The 22,170-nt window shown below is 37.6% G+C and overlaps 2 protein-coding genes across 2 annotated transcripts; one reads left to right on the forward strand and one right to left on the reverse strand.

Moving 5' to 3' along the window:
• Positions 1 to 57: 57 nt before the first annotated feature.
• On the forward strand, positions 58 to 21,595 carry LOC103492636 (pentatricopeptide repeat-containing protein At1g03100, mitochondrial). The gene is made up of 3 exons (XM_008453072.3): positions 58 to 363; positions 709 to 3,544; positions 21,055 to 21,595. Exon 2 carries the CDS (start codon positions 823 to 825, stop codon positions 3,181 to 3,183), a length of 2,361 nt encoding a protein of 786 aa, XP_008451294.1. The 5' UTR covers positions 58 to 363; positions 709 to 822; the 3' UTR covers positions 3,184 to 3,544; positions 21,055 to 21,595.
• Positions 4,769 to 7,201, reverse strand: LOC127148524 (uncharacterized). The gene is made up of 2 exons (XM_051082568.1): positions 5,963 to 7,201; positions 4,769 to 5,332 (listed from the first exon to the last, which is right to left on the reverse strand). Exons 1-2 carry the CDS (start codon positions 7,199 to 7,201, stop codon positions 4,769 to 4,771), a joined length of 1,803 nt encoding a protein of 600 aa, XP_050938525.1.
• Positions 21,596 to 22,170: the final 575 nt, after the last annotated feature.

The following is a 22,170-nucleotide window of genomic DNA, read 5'->3' on the forward strand; positions in this document are numbered from 1 at the left end:
AAATCGTATATTTGGAGTAAAAATGGAATGACCTCAAATTTGGAGGGAGAAAACGAGAGAGAGAGTAATTTCTTCTAAAACAAAAATTCCCCCAAAATGACACTAGGGTTGTCTTGTCTTCTTCTTCTCGAAGGCTTCACTAGAAAGCCTGAATCGGCAGCACGTCAAAGGCCCAATTTTTTCTTCTGTTATTATGGTTTTGGCCCACCCTCAATTTTCTTCCATGGTGACCGATTCTCTTCGAACCTTCAATGGCTCTGCAATTGAATGACCATCCGCCACTCTTGAGGTCCACAACATAATGGTGTTTGGTTAAATGCTTCTTCCTCGACAAAGGTTGATTCTCTGTGGACTTACCAAAAGGTGCTATTGCAATTGCTCCTTATTTTATTTTCTTTGCATTCTCTCTTCTGGGTTTTCATCTGTTTGGTTTTTAGAGACCGTTTGCTGTATTGTCTACATGGTTGATGGTTAATAAAAAATGAACAGAGTTCAAACAAATTAAACAGGGATTTGACGAAGGAAAGTGGGTAGAAAGTGTATTTTGACAATACCATAATTTTTAATAAAATAAGAATTAAAAGTACGTAATTTGTATTAGCGACATAGCATTCTCATTTGCAAATTGTAATAAAATGGTCTCTTCTTCTACTGTACTGTCACTGTCAAGTGTCAATCACTGAAGAACTTTAGCTCTTGCATGCGCAGTTGGGAAGATTTGTTGCCAGTGTCTTCAGTAAACATATCCGTTACAAAGTCTAACCAATTTTTGGTGCATTTGAACTTTGGATCACGCGTTTGCTCCGTGGTTGTAACTGTAAGATGCTACATTTGATCATGAAGTCAAGTTTCAGGGCTGCAGTGTATTCACCTTCTGCTTTGTATTGCTTAGTTCATGGTGCTAATCACAGCATCTTTGGGGTCTGTAAATGCACACTTGATTCAAATTGTCAGTCTTTCAGAGCATTTGTTTCCTCAACATCAAGCTCAAATGTAGAACACTTTGTGCTGGGACTCAAGAATAAATGCATCTTTGACATCAAGTTGTTGTCTACACTGTCTGAAAAGATTTTGGTTCAGGCTCGGGATCCTGCAAAACTAAGTATGGATATACAAACTGCCATTGAAGAGCAAAGACTGAATGATACGTGGAAGTTATACCAACAGCATATGCAGATGGAAGGATTTCCTAGAAAATCTGTTGTTAATAAACTGTTAACATGTTTTGCTGAAACTCTGGAAATTCAATGGCTTGAGAAGGCCTATGATTTGGTGGAACAGGCATTTACAGAAGGGAAGCAGAACTTGCTAGAGAAGGACCCTCTAATCTATTTGTCTTATAGTCTTGCAAAATTGGGTCTACCAGTTCCCGCATCAACTATTCTAAGAAATTTGATAAAAATGGAACATTTACTCCCTGTAGCTGCTTGGTCTGCAATTTTGGCTCACATGTCACAAACTGGTTCTGGGGCTTTCCTTGCTGCTGAATTGATTCTTGAAATAGGCTACTTATTTCAAGATGGCAGGGTGGATCCACGTAAAAAATGTAATGCCCCTTTGATTGCTATGAAGCCTAATTCTATTGCTTTTAACATTGCTTTGGCGGGTTGTGTCTTGTCTGGGACAACTAGAAAGGCAGAAGAAATCCTTGATATGATGCCTAGGATTGGTGTCAAAGTAGATTCCAACTTGTTAATGGTAATGGTTCATATACATGAAAGAAATGGGCGGAGAGAAGAATTAAAGAAATTACAGAGACACATAGATGAAGCCCATAACCTAAGTGATGTTCAATTTCGGCAGTTTTATAGTTGCTTACTAACATGTCACCTGAAATTTGGAGATCTTGAATCTGCATCTAATATGGTCTTGGTCATGTTGAGGAAAGCAAAAATAGCAAAAAATTCAGTGGCTACAGCTACCTTGTCATGTAATACTGCAGAAAATCACATAAAACCATCATCTGGAAAAGATTCTGAGAAAAACTTTATTTGCCAAAATGATGGATTAAAAGATAAAATATCAAATGGTAAGTCCATTTCCTTTGAAGATTTTGTTCTGGACAAAAATTTTCTGAAACTTGATATTGAAGCCAAGGAAATTCTTCGAACCTTGCTTACGAAACTGCAATTGCAAGTTGAATTGGTTACAACTGAACGTGGTATTCTCCAGCCAACTGAAGCTATTCTTGTAAAACTAGTTAGGGCTTTTCTGGAAGCTGGCAAGACCATGGATTTAGCTCAGTTTCTTATCAAGGCAGAAAGGGAAGAGTCACCAGTATCTAACGATGATTCAGTGCTGGTTCATGTCATTAATGCATGCATTTCACTTGGGTGGTTAGATCAAGCGCACGACCTTCTCGATGAGATGCACCTGGCTGGTGTTAGAACTGGTTCTTCAGTATATGGTTCTCTGTTAAAAGCATATTGTAAAGCTAATCGAACTAGAGAGGTTGCATCTCTCTTGCGAGATGCTCGGAAGGCAGGAATACAGCTTGATTCAAGCTGTTATGATGCATTGATCAATTCTAGAGTGCTCCAGAATGACAACAAGGGGGCACTCAAATTTTTTCAAGAGATGAAAGAAGCTAAGATACCAAGATCTGGACATCAAGAATTTAGAAGATTGGTTGAGAAGAGTGCTGAGAATGATGAAGCTGGATTGATGGCAAAACTCTTACAGGAGATAAAAGATGGGCAAAGAGTGGATTATGGACTTCATGATTGGAACAACGTTATACATTTCTTCTGTAAGAAGAGACTGATGCAAGATGCTGAGAAGGCTCTAAAGAAAATGAGAAGCCTTGGACATTGTCCGAATGCTCAGACCTTCCATTCTATGGTAACTGGATATGCTGCCATCGGTGGGAAATATCTAGAAGTAACAGAACTGTGGGGAGAAATGAAAAGTATTGCATCAGCTTCATTCTTGAAGTTTGATCAAGAACTTCTCGATTCTGTGCTCTATACATTTGTGAGGGGTGGGTTTTTTGCTCGAGCAAATGAAGTTGTGGAGGTGATGGAGAAAGATAACATGTTCGTTGACAAGTACAAATATAGGACCTTGTTCTTGAAGTACCATAGAACACTTTACAAGGGCAAGGCTCCCAAGTTCCAAACAGAAGCCCAACTAAGGAAGAGAGAAACAGCCTTGGCTTTTAAGAAGTGGGTTGGTTTGAATTGATTTTCTTAAAATATCCGGTTCTTCTTTCAAATGCCCTCACATCATCTGGACCCTCGAGCTTTTTAGTCCAATAAGGATGTAGTCAACAATCTCTTCCTGATGACATTCAACTCTACAACATTTTTGGATTGATATTCTCAGCTATCATGATTTACCCATCTCCAAGAAGCTCAATCCATTAATGAAAAAGTTCTGAAGACATCAAATATGGAGGTGGTAGGGCAAGATTGAACTCGGCAGGAATTCTGATTTTGTTGCTTCTGGAGACCAAGCAGGCACTGCAAGGAACTTTCTCAATGAATGGTACTTTCGTAAGAAAAAAGATTGTTTAAAAAGCAGTCGTTTTCTTATATTGATGAAGGTTTGTGCTTTTAGTTCTCTTCCCATTTTGTCCATCTTTGATTAGTCCTGTGACCAACCTGAACCTGCTATTTGTACTGAATGAGCTTTGAGTATCTAAGGAAAAATTGATCAATTCTATTATGAAATCGAAATTTTGATTCAAGTTCAATTTGAGGTTGGTAGAACTAACTAGGCTTTTGATGTAAAACTAGCACTCAAGAATACTGAAAATTTCTTTATCTTTTATTATTTCTGTAAAGGTCTTAGAGACCTATTTATACATGAGGAAAGTTGGTTATAACAAACCAACAGAAAGTAAACTAACTTAACAACCTAATAACCAAGTAACGATTGGTTGAAAATCAATAACTTTAGCAAAGATTAAACTAACTAATTGATAACTAACAGTTAGTTATAACTTCCTACCTCAACTCCACCTAACCAACAAAAACAAGCTCTACCCTGAGTTTGATTAGAAAAGTTGAAACTGATGTGGGGGGTGGTAGGGATAGATGTTAGCAATGTTGAAGGTAGAACTGATCTTCAAGGTTGGAGGGAGATCTATTTGGTAGGCGTTCTGTCCCAACTTGCCTAAAATAGGAAAAGGACCAAGTTTTTTGTTAGTTAGTTTTGAATGTTGTCCAGAAGGCAGGCATTGCTTCTTTAAATGGATCATTATACGGTCTCCGACTTCAAAAGTGGTTGGCCTACGGTGTACATATGCTTTAAGTTTATAGGAAGCATTGGAAGCTTCTAAGTGTTGACAGACTTCTTCATGAATTCTTTTGATTCGGTCGGCCATGAGAGTTGCTCAACACTAAGATCAATGGGAACAGGCAAGTGTGCAAGGTCAAGAGTGAGGCGAGGTACTTGAGTGTAGACAATTTCAAAAGTTGGTCATGTTATTGAAGGTAAATTCTGCTTGAGCAAGGTTGTGATCCCATTGGTGGGATTTGTCTCCACTTAGGTAGCGAAGGAGGTTGCCAAGTGTTCGGTTGGTCTCTTCTATTTGGCTGTTCGTTTGGGGAGGGCTAGTAGAGCTAAATAGTAGGGTTGTGCTGAATTGTTTCCATAGGGAGTGCCAAAAATAGCTCATGAATTTGCCATCCCCGATCCGAGACAATACTCGTAGGTATACCATTTAATCGAACAATTTCCCTAAAGAAAAGATTAGCAACACTCAAAGCATTGTTGGTCTTTTTACAAGCTAAAATGTGCGCCATTTTGCTCAATCGGTCAACAACTACCAAAATAGAATCATAACCACGTTGGGTTCAGGGTAAGCCAAGAACAAGTCCATAGAAAGGTCTTCCCAAATATTAGTGAAGATAGTTAATGGACAATAAAGGCCTTGGTTTGAAAGCCCAAACTTTGTTTTGAAAGTCGTTTTCCATTCATCTCCTACATGCATAGGAATTTGATGATAACCGCTTTTAAGGTCTATTTTTGAAAACAGATTAGCACCATGCAATTGATCTAACATGTCATCTAATCGAGGAATAGGATGTCGATACTTTACCGTTATTTTGTTGATAGCTCGGCAATCAACACACATTCTCCATGTACCATCTTTCTTGGGTACCAAAATCACCGGAACTGAGCAAGGACTCATACTTTCTCTAATATACCCTTTATCCACGAGTTCTTCAACTTGTCTTTGGATCTCCTTAGTCTCGGTTGGATTGGTTCTATAGGCAGCCATGTTTGGAAGAGTTGCACCCGGAATGAAGTCAATTTGATGCTCAATCCCTCTTAGAGGAGGTAAACCCGTAGGTGCATCTTCATGTGGAAACATGTCATTAAATTCCTGCAAAAGAGATTTAAAAGCACTAGGCAAACCATCATTAGAGTTAGGTTCATTTTCTAAACACTTTCCTTTGCACATAAGTACAAAGGTTGGTGCTTCGAATGAAAACATATTTCTCACTTCCCCTTTTCTCATAACCAAACTCACATTCTTTATTTTTTTCTCAAAATCACTTTTTTTTCTCTCTTGATTTGCACTCACCTTTTGCCCCTCACCTTCCTCTCTTTCTTCACTATTCTCTCTTTCTTTTAACTTATTTTCTTCTCTCCTCTCCTTTTCTTCAAATTCTTTTCTTTTCTTTTCTAATTTCAAATGATCACAATGTACTTCATATGGAGATAATGGCAGCAAAGTAAACTTCTTCCCATCCAAAGTAAAGGTATACTTGTTCAACAATCCATCGTATGTAACTTCTCTATCATATTGCCAAGGTTGGCCTAACAAAATATCTCCCGCATGCATAGGTACAACATCACAAAGAACTTCATCCTTATATCTTCCCAAAGTAAAAGAAATAAGAACTTAAGAATTTACCTTCAATTCTCCTTTGTTGGTCAACCATTGAAGTTTATATGGTTTTGGATGTGGACGAGTAGTAAGTTGAAGCCTTTTTACAAGAAAACTACTTACCACATTTGTGCAACTTCCATTATCAATCACCAAGCTACATGGGCTTCCTTTAATCAAACATCTTGTGTGAAACAAGTTTTCCCTTTGATCTTCAATTTTCTCTTCCTTGATTTTCACATTAAGTACCCGCCTTGTAATCAGAGATATGGAACTACCTTCTTCAATATACTCGTCATCAACGGGTGTTTCATATTCTTCCTCAAGTTGTGCATCATTTTCCTCACATTCATCTTCCGAATCAATCACGCCATTTCTCACCACCATGACTCTTTTATTGATACAATCTTTACTCATGTGTCCAAACCCTTTGCACTTCCAACATTGAATAGAACTAGTCTTCTCCCTTACCTCCTTTGAAGCTTCAACCTTCTTAGTATTAGAGCTCTCGGTCTCCACTTTTTGGGCAGCCACAAATTTCCCCCTTGATTGCATTGATTCATTCCTATTCACAAAACCATCCTTGTTCCATGTATTAGAACTTGAAAAGGTGTGAGTTTTAGACACATACCTTTTTGAACGCTCCTTTTCTTCCTTCAATTGAGCTTCAATTTTGATAGCATAATGATACATATCTTCCATATTATATGGTGGATTTCTATCAACAAGATGAGCAATTTCTTGATTCAACCCTCCAAGGAACCTAGACATGGTGTCTTCCTCATCTTCTTGGATTCTTGCTCTTCCAATCAAAGTCTCCATCTCTCGATAATATTCAGCAACACTTTTTGTACCTTGCCTCAAAGATTGTAATTTAGTTTTCAAATCTCTTTCATAATGTTTTGGGACAAACCTTTTCCTCATGGCTTCTTTGAGTTCTTCCCAAGTTTCTATTGGATCCTCCTCTTTCCTCCTTTTCTCGGACTTGAGATAATGATGCCATTCAGATGCATAATTGGTGAATTCGGCAATGGCAAGTTTCATCTTCTTATTCTCACTAAATGTGTTGCAATCAAACACATGTTCTATCTTCCTTTCCCATTGCAAATATGTCTCTGAATCCGCCGTTCCAGTAAAAGCTGGAATCTTGAGTTTAACTCCTCCATCTCTATCTTCATGCACTCTTTCCATCCTTCTAGGTTGCATTACGTTGGCGAGGTTATTTCTTCCTCTCCCTCTCACATTTCCTCTACCTCCAAGCTGTCTTTCATGTGCATTTAAGTCAAACATACCTTCATCTTCTTGAAACGGTCGTACTTCCCTTTGTTGTTGTGCCCTCCTTTCTTGTCTTTCCTCCCTCATCAATTCCAACATACCTTGAATTGCTTAAAGGATAGCAACATTTGGATCTATCACTTCCGGAACTTCTTCTCCATCATGCGACATTTTTTTTTTAGTATTTAGGAGCAAGGACCTTTCCACACTTCTCACAAAGGTTTCACTCAAGGACACTCGTGTTTATCACTCAAGGGTAGGTTTTTGGTACTAGGTCAAAGATGTAAGGGTTGGATTTAATTTTGGTGCAATCTTGCTATACGCTTGATATAACTGATTCAAATGATCAACTTTTCACAATCTAAACTAGAGCAACTCAACCTTAAGACCAGCAATTGCAAACTTTGAACAAACACACAATATAATGACACTAACTTTTGGTGTGCCCTCGGATCTTCGAATAAAAATCTTTTTTTTTCCCTCTGAATTTGTTTTTTTTTTTTGAATACTTCGAGAGCAAGACTTGATTATAAACTCTTATTGAAAAAAACAAATGACGGAAAGTAAAGATATTTCACCTCTAGAGTCGACCAAAGGATGTTGACCAAGGGCTCTGATACCAAATGATAAGCCCCCCAATATGCTTTAAATTTACAAAGCTAGAGGTCCTTCTAGGATCCTTGTAAACGGACACAAATGAGTCTAACTTACCGAATGATTCCAACCAAGAGTTTAGTTAGAGGATGAATCACTCTTAGATCAAACTTAGAATCTATGATGGTCTCTCCTAGATCCTAAGACGACTCACTCCAGAATTAGATTGTTCAAAACTAATCCAATGAATCGATTGAACATCAAACCTAAGACAAGATTTGATAGAAAAGACAACACCAAAGGGGTTGAATAAGCAAAAGCTTTTTAGTATTCATTATATATCATTTCATAAGCATTACAAGCCTTTTTATAGGCCAAATGGTCATGGATAGACCAAGGAACTCAAAAGTCATTCAAATACACTTAATTGCAAATTGTAGAAAATAAGACCTAGGAACTTAAAACTTGATTACACATCAAACGAGCAACCATTTCTCAAAATTAAAAGATAGAATTTTTTTTAAATTGTCTTAAATACGTGCTATGTAACCCGCCCCTCATAATGGTAATGTTTGACAACCTTGACATCACGAAATTCCAAGAGATGCAAGTTGGATAGCCACCTCTTCACAAATTCTGCACACTTTTTTCGTTCCCCGTGCCATCTTCCAAATTACACAACTTTTCCCGTGCCATCTTGACTCCATGCTCTTCTTGACTTGCTGAAATGACATTATACAAGAATTTGAGTTCAAAATTCTTGGTTTCTCGTTGTGCATTTGCCAGTTTTTGAACATGCAGTGTGAAAGCCTTTTGTATCTTCTTTGCCTTGCGCTTTGTGATTGGTCCTTCAGGTACACGCAATAAATTATTGAGTGAATCCACATCATGAAGAATATGAGATCATTGAAGAAAAAGAGCCTAAAGGGAAAGAACTAGCCACACTGGAAGTAAAGGGAGATAATACAACTTATATGGAGCTGTCCATTAACTCAGTGGTGGGATTAAATGACCCTGTAACTATGAAGGTTAGAGAAAAACTGCAAGAAGAGGAAGTGGTGATATTAATAGATTGTGGAGCCACCCACAATTTTATTTCTGATAAATTGGTGAAGAGACTGCATTTACTTACCAAAGAGACAGCACATTATGGAGTTATCTTAGGCTCAGGAACAACTATTCAAGGCAAGGGGATTTGTGAAGTCTTGGAAGTTCAGCTAAAAGACCGAGGGAGGATTTTCTACCCTTGGAACTTGGAGAGGAGTAATATTATTTTGGGAACACAGTGGCTCCATTCTTTAAGGGTGACTGTGGTTGATTGGAAAATTTTTCAGTAACATTTACTGGTAATGGAAAGCAAATATGTATCAAAGGAGATCTAAGTCTCACCAAGGCTCAAAGTTAGTTTGAAGAGTATGATTAAGACACGAGGAGAACAAGATGAAGGGTTTTTGATTGAGTGTAGAGTGTACTCAAGAGTTAGAGAAAAGTATCTTTCTTATTATCATTTAGTCAAAATAAAGTTACATATATATAGAAAACAAAGACTTGGTAGGAAAAAGAACACGATAAGGAATCTCACCATTAAGAAGAGATGAAGGCATTCTATTAATTAAAACAGAAGCCATAGACACGGCATTAGCCTAAAAAATTTCGAAACATGCATTTGAAACAATAAAGCACGGGCAGTTTCAAGTAAATGCCTATTTTTGCGTTCTGCGACACCATTTTGAGATGGAGTATCAGCACATGAAGATTGATGAATAATGCCATGTTCACACAAGTAAGAGCCCAAACTATGAGAAAAATATTCACCCGCATTATCAGTGCACAAAGTTTTGATAGAGACATTAAACTGATTTTTTATTTCAGCATGAAAGGCACAAAAGTAAGATAATAACTCAGAACGATTTTTCATTAAATATAACGAAGTTAGACGAGAATGATCGTCAACAAATGTAACAAAATAACGAAAGCCTGTTTGAGATACAACCGGACAAGGACCCCAAATATCAGAATGAACTAACTCAAATGGAGCACTTGCTCGTTTATTGACTCGAGGACTCAAACTAAAACGATGAAATTTAGCAAATTGACATGAATCACAATTTAAAGAGGACAAAGACCTAAATTCGAGACAGAGTTTCTTCAACACAAACAAAGATGGATGACCTAAACGACAATGAACTTCAAAGGGAGAAGGAACAATAGGACACGCCACAGCTTGCGATACTTGGTGATCAAAGAGATAAAGGCCTTCCGACTCATATCCTCTACCAATAATCTTCTTCGTCACACGATCCTGAAACAAGCAATATCCAGGAAAAAACAAGACAGCATAATTAAGGTCATGAGTAAGTTGACTAATAGAAATTAAATTAAAGGATAAGTTAGGCAAATGTAACATAGAAGATAGAGAAAATGATGGGGTAAGATGAATAGTGCCAGATCCAAGAATAGAAGATGTGGAGCCATCTGCCAATGTGACAGATGGAAAAGGAGCAGGGGACAACGGTCTAGAAAATAGGCGAGAATTACCTGTCATATGGGTTATGGCACCAGAGTCTATGACCCATTTTGTAGATGATGTAAGAAGACACTTGGTATTACCTGGGGCAACAGTGGATGCAACAGGAGTAGAGGAAGATGACGCTTGTAATGAATCTTGGTAGATCTGAAACTTAGCATACTCATCTGTAGAAATCGTAACTGACGCCTCTAGTATATCACATGTGGAAGCTATCTGAGCATGTTGAGATTGTTGACTATTCTTATATAAGAATTTTCGACAATCACGTTTTATATGGTCTGGCTTATGACAATAGTTACAAACAATCTCTGGAGAATCTGGTTTTCGATGATCGATCATAACTCTTCATCTGAACATTGCCATCCATCACTTGAGGTGCTCGAGGGTTATTGTTCTTGCTAATGAGAGCACTACTGGATTGAGGAATAGATACACCATTCGGAGAGCTTTCAATGCGAAGGACACGAGTGAAAGCATTGTCTAATGATGGAATCTTAGAGTCAAAGAGAATCTGTGCCTTCGCCATTCCAAATTCAGGTAAAAGTCCATTTAAAAAGATCATAATAGCCATCTTCTCTCATTGAGCTTGTTGAACTTTAACATCAAGACTAAATGGTAACAACAAAGCAAGCTCAGCAGTTATCTTCTTAAGGCGCATAAAGTAGTTGGTAACAGACTCCGCTTTTTGTTCAGCACGGAAAAACTGCATACAGACCTCAAACATTCTATGTACTTGCTCTTTACCTGAATATAAAAAATCTAAAAATTCCAAAAGTTCTTTAACATACTCACAGTGATCAACCAATCCAATTATCTCACTCTCAATGGAGTTTTTGATAGACGGGCATCATCATGAAGCCAATCCTTCTTCTTCTTGGCATCTTCTAAGGCATCTTCGGTCATATGATCATCCATATCAGTACTTCTCAAATAGAATAAGATTGTCCGACGTCAATCATAATAATTAGATCCATTTAACTTGTGTTTGGTGATCTTAGAGACTAGGGGAATAGCATTAGAAACTACCGTATCCTTTATGTCGGCCATATTGGAAATACAAACTGATTGAAGTCCGCACAAACAAAACAAATCAATCCAAACAGCTGCAAGATTGGAACAAAACCAGCCACAACCCTAGAATGAGGTAGTAATCCTCAATTTTCGTCAAAATCAAATGATCTTCGATGGACCAACTGCATAGAATGACTGTTTTCGAGGCAAGCAAGACGGAAGTCAAAACGGACGACCCACGTCTCCCACGCGCTGGCGCGTGGCAGCTGTACAGGAATCTTTCGACGGCGCGTGAAGCTCACGCGCGGCGTTTCTCGACGATCAGCGATCGGCAACGACAGAATGCGGTGGACGGCGATGACCCTTCTTCTGAGCTAGGCGGTGTGACAAATGGCCACTCAAAATGACCTAAACTAAGCCCTAATGGAGGAGGAAACCACCAACTACAAAATTCGAAACCCTAAAGGCTCTGATACCATGTACTCAAGAAGTCAGAGAAAAGTATCTTTTTTATTATCATTTAGAGTCAAAATAAAGTTACATATATATAGAGAACAAAGAAACCCTAGACTGTATGTACAATTACGATAATTGACATATAATATAAATATATATATATATATATATATATATATATATATCATAACACAGAGAATGCCAAAGTGTTGTGCATTTGAGTGGAACAAGTCCTGTGCTTACAGTTTTCGATCAATATGCTAATGTATTTGAATGGCCAGATAAGCTCCCACAGAGGAAGGACATTGAGCATCATATTCTTTTAAAGAAAGGTATTGATCCAATAAATGTTAGACCCTGTCGTTATGGCTATCATGAAAAAGAAGAAATGGAAAAATTAGTTGGAGAGATGTTTGCATCAGAATTCCCTTTCTCTAGTCCTGTACTTCTTGTTAAGAAGGATGGCAGCTGGCGTATCTATGTAGACTATAGGGGTGTGAACAATGCTACAATTCCAAATAAATTTCCTATACCTGTGGTGGAAGAGTTGTTTGATGAGTTGGGTGAGGCTTCCTTATTTTCGATAATCGATTTGAAATCTGGTTACCATTAGATACGAATGGTGGATGAAGGCATTGAAAAGACAGCATTTAGGACTCATGAGGGACACTATGAGTTCCTAGTTATGCCCTTTGGGCTAACAAATGCACCGACTACATTTCAAGCATTAATGAATGTTATTTTCAAGCCGTACCTAAGAAGGTTTGCTTTGGTGTTTTTTTATAACATTTTAATATACAGTGAATGTGGATGAGCATGTTAAACATATGAAGCTTGTTTTTTTTTTTTTTATTATAAGGAAACATGAGTTGTATGCCAATAGAAAAAAAATGTAGCTTTGCTCAGTCTAAGATGAGTATTTGGGGCATGTTATATCTGGATAAGGTGTTGAGGTTGATCCGGAAAAAATCAAATCTATAGCTGATTGGCCAAAACCAATTAACATCAGGGAAGTCCGGGGATTCCTTGGATTAACTGGTTATTAAGATTTATGCAGCAATATGGTTCCATAGCAGCACCTTTAACTCACCTGTTGAAGAAAGGTGGGTTTAAGTGGAATGAGGAGGCTGAAGAAGCATTTGAAAGACCGAAGAAAGCAACGATGTCCCTCCTTGTTTTAGCAGTATCAAATTTTGATCATCCATTTGAGATTGAAACAGATGTATCAGGTTATGGTGTTGGTGTTGTTTTGATTCAATCTAGACGTCCCATAGCCTTTTATAGCCATACACTAGCAATGAAAGAGACAGAGACAGAGACAGAGACGACCAATTTATGAAAGAGAGTTAATGACAGTTGTTCTTGCTGTTCAACGATGGAGGCCATACCTATTGGGAACAAAATTTTTGGTCAAAACTGATCAAATGTTGTTGAAATTTCTGCTAGAGCAAAGGTAGTTCAACCTCGGTATAAAAAATGGGTTGCTAAGTTGCTTGGGTATTCATTTGAGGTGATTTATAAGCCGGGTCTTTAAAATAAAGCGACAGATGCATTGTCGAGGAAACCACTTGATGTACAGCTTTAGCTTTATGGTATATCAGTACCTGTTTTGATCGACCTAAAAACTATCAAGGAAGAAGTGGAAAATGATTTGAAGCTCCAGAAATGATAACTGAACTGAAGGAGTTAAAAAAACAAGAAAGTGGAGAATACTTCGTTCAGAATGGTATGTTGAGATATAAGAATCGGTTAGTGCTGACATCAATCTTAATTCCAACTGTTCTGAACATTAATCATGACTCTGTTGTTGGGGTTCATTCTGGATTCCTAAGAACGTACAAGAGATTAGCTAGTAAACGTATTGGGAGGGCATGAAAACTGATGTTAAGAAACATTACGAAGAATGCTTGACGTGTCAACGAAACAAAACATTAGCATTGTCTATTGCTAGCTTGCTGGTACCATTAGAAATTCCATAGCAGGTGCGATATCTCCATGGATTTTGTGGATGGACTGCCAAAGCCTAAAGGATATGAGGTAATATTGGTAGTGGTAGATCGTTTAAGTAAGTATGTTCATTTTTTGCCCCTTAAACATCCCTCAGCTAAAGTTGTAGCTGAACTACTTTTTTATAGGGAGATAGTTAGACTCCATGGATTCCCTACATCTATTGTTTCGGATAGGGATAAAATCTTCCTTAGCCATTTTTGGAAGGAAATGTTTCGAATGTCAGGTACAAAATTGAATAAAAGTACTGCTTATCATCCTCAGTCTGACGGTCAAACTAAAGTGGTGAGGAACCCAAAGAGTGATTTAATTGGTTACCATGGGCTGAATTTTAGAATAATACCACATTTCAAAGAACCCTAGGTGTAACCTCTTTTCAAGTGGTGTATGGTCGGAAATCTTCGATCTTTATTTTCTTATAATGATGGTGATACCTCTAACTTTACATTGGATGAATAGTTGAGAGAAAGAGATTGTTTTGGCAGCTTTACAAGAACACCTTCTTTTGGCTCAAGAGCAAATGAAGAAATATGCTAACCGCAGGAATGTTGAGTATCATGTTGGAGAATTAGTTTTCTTAAAAATTAAGCCCTACAGAAAGTTGACATAAGGAGAAAAATAAATGAGAAGCTTTCTCCAAAATACTTCGGCGCTATAAGATTTTAGAGAAAATTAGTTCAGTGGCTTATAAGCTGGAACTGCCAGAAACACTTTCATCCATCCTGTATTTCATGTCTCACAATCGAAGAAATTGGTGGTAGAGCATTCGAATGTACAGCTTACTATTCAGTATGTAAATGAAAATTTTGAATGAAGCTAAGCCTGAAAAAATCCTCGATTACCAGAAGAACAAAGCTGGGAGTAGGGAAGTATTGCTTTGCTGGAAAGGGTTACCGAGGCATGAAGCGACTTGGGAAAGCTATGAGGATATGGAACGACTTTATCTTGAATTTCACCTTGAGGACAAGGTGAATTTAGAAGGGGAGTAATGTTAGACCTCCTATTAGATTTCATTACAATAGGAGGAAGAAAGGGAAGTCACACGTGTGAAGCATGTGTAATTAGTTAGTGTCAAAGTCGGTTAGATGTGAGTATAAATAAGTTGTTGGTTTAGACGAGAAAGGTATTTAGTTTTCTATGCGAGAGTTTGCAGCTTCTTACTTCTTGAGAGAGAAGAATAAGAGAGATTGTTTGTGAATTGAGGATTTACTTCTCGAGAGAGAGAAGAACAAGAGAGATTGTTTGTGAATTGAGGATTTCTCAATTCACTTCATTCATTACTTGGATAAAGATTGAATTACATACCAATTCTATTATTCACACGTGTGACTTCTCTTTCTTTCTCCTACTATAGTAAAATCTAATAGGTCAACATTACTCCCCCTCCCTAAATTCACCTTGTCCTCAAGGTGAAGATCAGGGTAAAGCCGCTACATATCCTCATAACTTTTCTAGATAGCTTCATGCCTTGGTCACCCTTCCCAGGAAAACAACACTTTCCAACTTCCAACTTTGTTCTTCTGATAACCGAGGATCTCTTAGGCTTTGCTTTCCATTCATAATTTTCATCTACATATTGATAGTAGGTTGTATATTCGTGTGCTCACCCACTAATTTTTTCAATTGTGAGACCTAAAATACATGATCAATGAAAGTATTTTCTGGGAGTTTTAAGCTTGTAAACCATCGAACCAACTTTCTCTAAAATCTTGTAGGGCCTGAAAATTTTTGGAGAAAGATTCTCATTCCTTTTTCTCCTCAATGACAACCGTCTGTAGGGTCTGATTTTTAAGAAAAACCAAATCCCCAACTTTGTACTCAACATCCCTTCTTTTACGGTCAGCATACTTCTTCATTTGCTCTTGAGCTAAATGAAGGTGTTCTCGTAAAGCTGCCAAAGCAATATCTCTTTCGCTTAATTGTTCATCCAATGTAAAATTAGTGGTTTCACTATCACCATAAGACAACAGAGATGGAGGCTTCCGACCATACACCACGTGAAAAGGGGTTACACCTAAGGCTCTTTGAAATGTGGTATTATACCAAAATTCAGCCCATGGTAACCAATTAACCTACTCTTTGGGTTTCTCATTGCAGAAATATATGAGATGTCTCCACCCCTCTGTTTACTACCTTCGTTTGACCGTTTGACTGGGGATGGTAGGCAATGCTTTTATTCAATTTTGTACCGGACATTCTAAACATTTTCTTCCAAAAATGACTGAGGAAAATTTTATCCCTATCCGAAACAATAGATGTAGGAAATCCATGGAGTCTAACTATCTCTTTCACAAAAAGTTCAGTTACTGCTTTAGCTGTATAAGGATGTTTAAAGGGCAAAAAATGACCATATTTGCTTAAACGATCCACCCCTACCAATATCACCTCATATCTTTAGCCTTTGGCAATCCATCCACGAAATCCATGAATATATCACTACATATCTGTTATCTGTTGTGGAATTTCTAATGGTACCAGCAAGCCAGTAGGAGACATGGCTAATGTTTTGTTTTGTTGACATGTCAAACATTCTTCACAATGCTTTTTAACATTAGCTTTCATGTCTTCCCAATATAGTTCACTAGCCAATCTCTTGTATGTTCTTAGAAATCCCGAATGACCCCCAACAACAAAGTCATGATAAGTATTTAGAATAGCTGGAATTAAAGTTGATGTCTTCGACAATACGAACCAGTTCTTATACCTTAGCATACCATTTTGAACCGGATATTTTCCATCTTCCTATTCCTTTAACTCCTTCAATTCAGCTATCACCTTCTGGAGTTTCAAGTCATTTCCCACTTCCTCCTTGATAGTTTTCAGGTCAATCAAAATTGATATTGATATGCCATACAAGTGTACATCTAGTGGTTTCCTTGACAGGACATCTAGCTTTATTTTCAAGACCTGACTTATAAATCACCTTAAATGAATACCCTACCCATTTTTGATATTGGGGCTGTACTACCCTTTGCTCCTATTGACAAGAACTTTTTGACTGAGCAAAGCTGAATTTTTTCTGTTAGCATACAACTCATGTTTCCTTAGAATAGAAAAAACCCACTCCATGTGTTTCACCGTATGCTCTTCCATATTCTTACTGTATATTAGAATGTCATCAAAAAACACCAAGACAAACTTTCTTAGGTGTGGTTTGAAAATGGCATTCATTAGCTCTTGAAACGTGGCTGGCGCATTCGTTAGTTTGAAGGGCGTAACTAGGAACTCATAGTGTCCCTCATGAGTCCTAAAGGCAGTCTTTTCAATGTCTTCATCCACCATCCGAATTTGATGATAGCCAAATTTCAAATCAATTTTAGAGAACAGGGATGCTCCACACAACTCATCAAACAACTCTTCAACCACAGGTATAGAATATTTGGAATTGTACAATTGTTCACAGCCCTATAGTCTACCCAAAAGTGCCAGCTACCATCCTTCTTCTTAACAAGAAGTACAGGGCTAGTGTTAGGGCAAATTACTCTTGATGCAAGCATTTCCCCAACTAGTTTTTTCATTTCTTATTTTTTATGGTAGCCATAACGATAAGGTCTAACATTTATTGGATCAGTACCCACGTGAATATGATGTTCAATGTCCCTTCTTGGTGAAAGTTTATTTGGCCATTCAAAAACATCAGTATATTGTTCCAGAACTGAAAACATAGGGTTTACTTCACTCAGAATCACATCCACAACATTCTGCCTTAACTTGGCCATTCACTTCTACTGACCTGCACTCAATCAAAAACCCTTCATCTTGTTTTCTCCCCGTGTCTTAATCATGCTTTCCAAACTCACTCAAGCCTTGGTGAGGCTTGGATCTCCTTTGATACAAATTTTCTTTCCATGACCAGTAAATGCCAGCGAAAATTTTTTCAATCAACCACAGTCAGTCCTAAAGAATAGAGCCACTGCATTCCCAAAATAATATCTACTCCTCCCAGTTCTAAGGGTAAAAAGTCCTGCCTTACAGTTCACAGTCCAATCTTTCAGCTGTACTTCCAAGGCTTCACAAATCCCATTGCCTTGAATAGTTGTTCCTGAACCCAAGATTACCCCATAATGTGCTGTCTCTTTGGTAGGTAACTGCAGCTTCTTCACCAGTTTATCAGAAATAAAGTTGTGGGTGGCTCCACAATCTGTCACAACTTCCTCTTCTTGCAGTTTTCCCCTCACCTTCATAGGCCCAAGGTCTTTCAATCCCACCACTGAGTTAATGGACAACTCCACATATGTTGCACTGTTTCCCTTTACGTCCAGCCTAGCTAACTCTTTTCCTTCAGGCTCATTCTCTTCAATGATCTTATATTCTTCATTTTCATTCACCATTACAAACATTCTTAGTCCGCGTTGTTCCTTCATTTTACATTTGTGATCAGCTGAGTATTTTTCATTACACCTGAAGCATAGTCCCTTCTCTTTCCTTGCATGAAACTCAGCATCGGGTAAATGCGTCAAGGTTCCTTCTTTACATACTTCACCATTGTTAGAACTCCTCAGAGTTATTGTTCTTATTGGAAATGTAGTGTTCCCTTTATTTTCACCCACAGAGTAACTCGCACCTGATTTATTACTTACTACAGATTGAAGAGGATATTTCCCTCCAGAAAAACCATTTAAATTTGCTTCTCCCCTTATTATTTCTCTATTCTCGACTAACTGTGCTATTTGCATCATTTAGACCCGACCTTTAGGACGACAGAATGCTACCTCAACTTTAATCCAAGAAAATAAGCCATTCATAAATGTCTCCTCTACCACTCTTTCTTGCAAGTCAGACAAGGGTGCTACAAGTTTATCGAATAAATTTCTATACTCCTCTACCGTTGTTTCTTGCTTTATTCAAGAAATCTATCGCAAATTGATTCTTCTCTAGTGGATCTAAATCGAACTAACAACCTCTCTTTCAAGTTCAACCAACTCAGGAATTCATCTCTCTCCTCCTGTGATCAGTACCAGTTTAAGGCTGGTCCGTCAAAACTAATCGTCGACACAAGCATTTTTTCAGATTCGGTAAGTTTGTGTATTTGGAAGTACCTTTTAGCGCGAAATAACCACGAGTCAGGATCTTCTCCATTAAAGACTGGCATTTCGACCTTCTTAAACTTATTTCGATCTCCAGCAGCATCATCGTTATCAGATTTCTTCTCGTTTCGGTTTTCACCGATATTTTGGTCTACTCCGATTTCACGGCTAGAAGTAGCTTCTGTTTCTTTTCCCTTCGTCGTCGACGAATCGCATACAGCAGATTCCGTCATTCACTCACTCATCATTGAACATTCTTTCGCGTTCGATTCCATGAACATCAAAAGCACTTGTTGTTGCTTCTCCGATTGCAGCCGCATCAGTTCCAAATTCTTCATAATCTCACTTAAACTTGCTTCAATCACTGGCATTTTACTCAACTCTTTTTTTAATCCAGCGATTTCCTGATCGAATGCTTCTAATCGCTCTTCGATTCGTGTTTGAACCATGTCTGAAAGATTTTCCAGAATGGTTCTTTGATACCAAAATGATAGAACTCGATCATCTGGTATTGAATCTCAATCTTTATTCATATATTGAATAGAATTTACAGCAGAAGTGAATTGAGGAATTCTCAATTAACAGTACAATCTCTCATGTTTTTCTGTCTCTCGAGAAGTAACAAGCTAAAACTCAAATTCTCACAGAGAAGTTAACTACCCTTTCCGCCCAAAAATAACAACTATTTATACTACAGTTAACCGACTTAAACACTAACTAATTGCTAACAAATTGACTGCGCTGTTACACATGCTTCACTCGTGTGATTCCCTTTCTTTCTCCTACTATAATGAAATCTAATAGGTCTAACAAAATCCAGGTTCATCTTGATAAGTGTTGTCTTCAGATTCCTCCTCAATGTTGGTTTCTTGAAGAGCAATGGTTTTGCTTTGAGGGCATTCCTTGGAAAAGTGTCCCTGCTGTCCACAACGGTAGCATTTACCAATTGTAGTCCTTTGATATGGGTTAGTAGTTCTCTTGATTGGGACTGTATAATTGGTTTTAGGAATGATAGATTTTTTGGTACCATGGACTGTCTTCCATTGCTGATTCTGTGGGATTCTTTCGAAAAGGTTGTGGTTGGCGATCCCAAGGCTGTCTTCTTTGATAGATTTTGACATTTTTTTGTGGCAGCAGCTTCTTCTTCTATTGTAGTTTCTAAGGAGATTCCCTTATTGTGGCAGCAGCTTCTTCTTCTATTGTAGTTGCTAAGGAGATTCCATCAGAAAGGTAGGCTACAGGGTGTAACTTGACCACTTCTTTAATCTCATCTTGAAGGCCTAGCACAAATCTTGAAACTAGTTGCTGTTCGGATTTTGGTAGGTTGTTTTGGGCCCCTAAACAATGGAATTCTTCTGTATAATCAAAGATGGGACGATTCCCTTGTTTACAAAGTTGGTATTGATTATAGAGCCGTTGTTGATAATTGATAGGAAGGAATTGTTTCTTTCATTAAATTCAGAAATTTTGGCCAAGATCGTATGGGAGTCTTGTCATAGTATCGACGATTGATCTCTAATTAGTCCCACCAAGCTGAAACACCTCTTTGAAATTGAAGGCCACTAACTTGACCTTCTTATCATCCAAAATATTGGCATATTCACTTGGAAGAGTCAGACTCCAGCATTGAAATCCCTCCCTGGTGGTGATCTTGAGGTTGGAATCTTGCTTGATATAAGTTTCTTGGATTGTGTTCTTTTTTCATTTGGAATTCTTGATAAGGATCTTCAACATTTTTGTGTTTTCATAAGTTTCTTGCAAGGGTTCTGCCTTGATTTAGAGGAAAATTGATGTTGGCAGCCATGTCAACGCCTGAATCTTGCCTGTCTTGGATTTGTTTTCTTTTAGTGGGAGCTTTTTTGGCAGGTTCTTTGTGGGTTTCAGAAGTTATGGTCAGTTCTGTAAAATCTCTCCTAACATTTAATGGATTTATCCTAATTCTCCTTGAATTCCACCTACAGATTTTTCTACACTGGTCAGTCTAATCAAGAAGTTAAGCAAAGATTAGACTAACTAATTGATAACTAACAATTAGTTATAACTTCCTACATCAGCTTCCATGTTTTGATTTTGTTTTTTGAACTTCAGAGATTCTTTACGTTTTATGCTGGAGTTAAAATACATGTACTTCTCTTTCCCCTTTTACGTTTTGTGATTGTGATTCTAATTAGAGTTAATTTCATCAGAAGTGTTACTTTTTACTATATAACTGTCCATGAGTTTCTGCATGTGGTGATCATATTTCGGTGTGGTTTTTGTACCAAGTTTTTTCTTGATGTAAAAGTGGTAAACTGTACCTTGGTGGCAAAATGCAGTATTTGAACTTTGGAGGAACACTTTGGTGCCCCACGACAAGGTAGCAAGATAGTCAATCGAGAAAGTTCAGAGTCAGAGAAATGGGTACTCCTTAGTTCAGCTTTGTTAATGTAGTCTATCAAATCTATGAGCGTTGTTCAATTTATTCCACTTCCTGAATGGTCCTGGTGTTTCTCCACGGTGATTAACAATGTACTGGTTAGCAGTTTTTCGGTCATTTACTGCAAACTGTAAATTGTGCCAGCTACTTAGACTGAGACTCTAGGATCGGCATTTGAGACTGTCTTGCAGTGATCGGACTAATTATCTGCTTTTACATTCTTATGTTGCACAAGATTGTTTTAGAATCGTCAAATTGTGATGTGGCCATGTGGATTAATTTGTTAAAAGTGTGATGCGATCAAATAAATTGTAATAGTTAAGATTATTGTCCACATGAATATGAGTATTCCCAAAACAGAGGAAATGTTTTATTTTTAAAAAAAGAAAACATTTGTAACAGTCCACATTGATATGAGTATTCCCAAAATTGTGATGCCATTTTTTTAGCAAGCTTGTTTTTTGTATGACGTTATATTCGGTCGTTTTTCTCTCATTGAAAATGGACTATAATAAAAAAAGTAGACATGTTTCTCTTTGGTGCTTTTGTTTTTGAAAACATGAAGTTTTGAATATAGTTTGTACTGTGCATATTAGTTGAACAATCTGTGATGGTAATGATACGTATATTGAAATTTTACTTTAGATGGTTTGGTGTCCTGAGTAATAGAGATTTTTTTCTTGAAACTTTAGGTTCTTTTAGGGTTCTTTCTAGAATACTATGTTATCTAGGATCCTAGTTTGATGCTTTTTAATGTTTTTTATTGGTGCAAAACAATTGTCCTTTGATGATTGATCCTTTTAGGGGTGCAAAACAATTGTCCTTTGATGATTCATCGTGGGAAGCTTTCTTGTGATTCTTCCATGATGGTTGGGAGATTTTATCTTCCTTCTATAATTTTGTCCATCAATTGAAAGACTTGTTATCATTTGGAAAAGCTTCTCATTTGTAAGAAACTTCTAAATTGTAAGACTTACTAGTTACTATCATTTGGAAAAGCTTCTCACATCCCCTG

This window comes from Cucumis melo, chromosome 1 (genome assembly GCF_025177605.1).
Source record: "Cucumis melo cultivar AY chromosome 1, USDA_Cmelo_AY_1.0, whole genome shotgun sequence".
In the NCBI taxonomy this organism is placed as follows: domain Eukaryota; kingdom Viridiplantae; phylum Streptophyta; class Magnoliopsida; order Cucurbitales; family Cucurbitaceae; genus Cucumis; species Cucumis melo.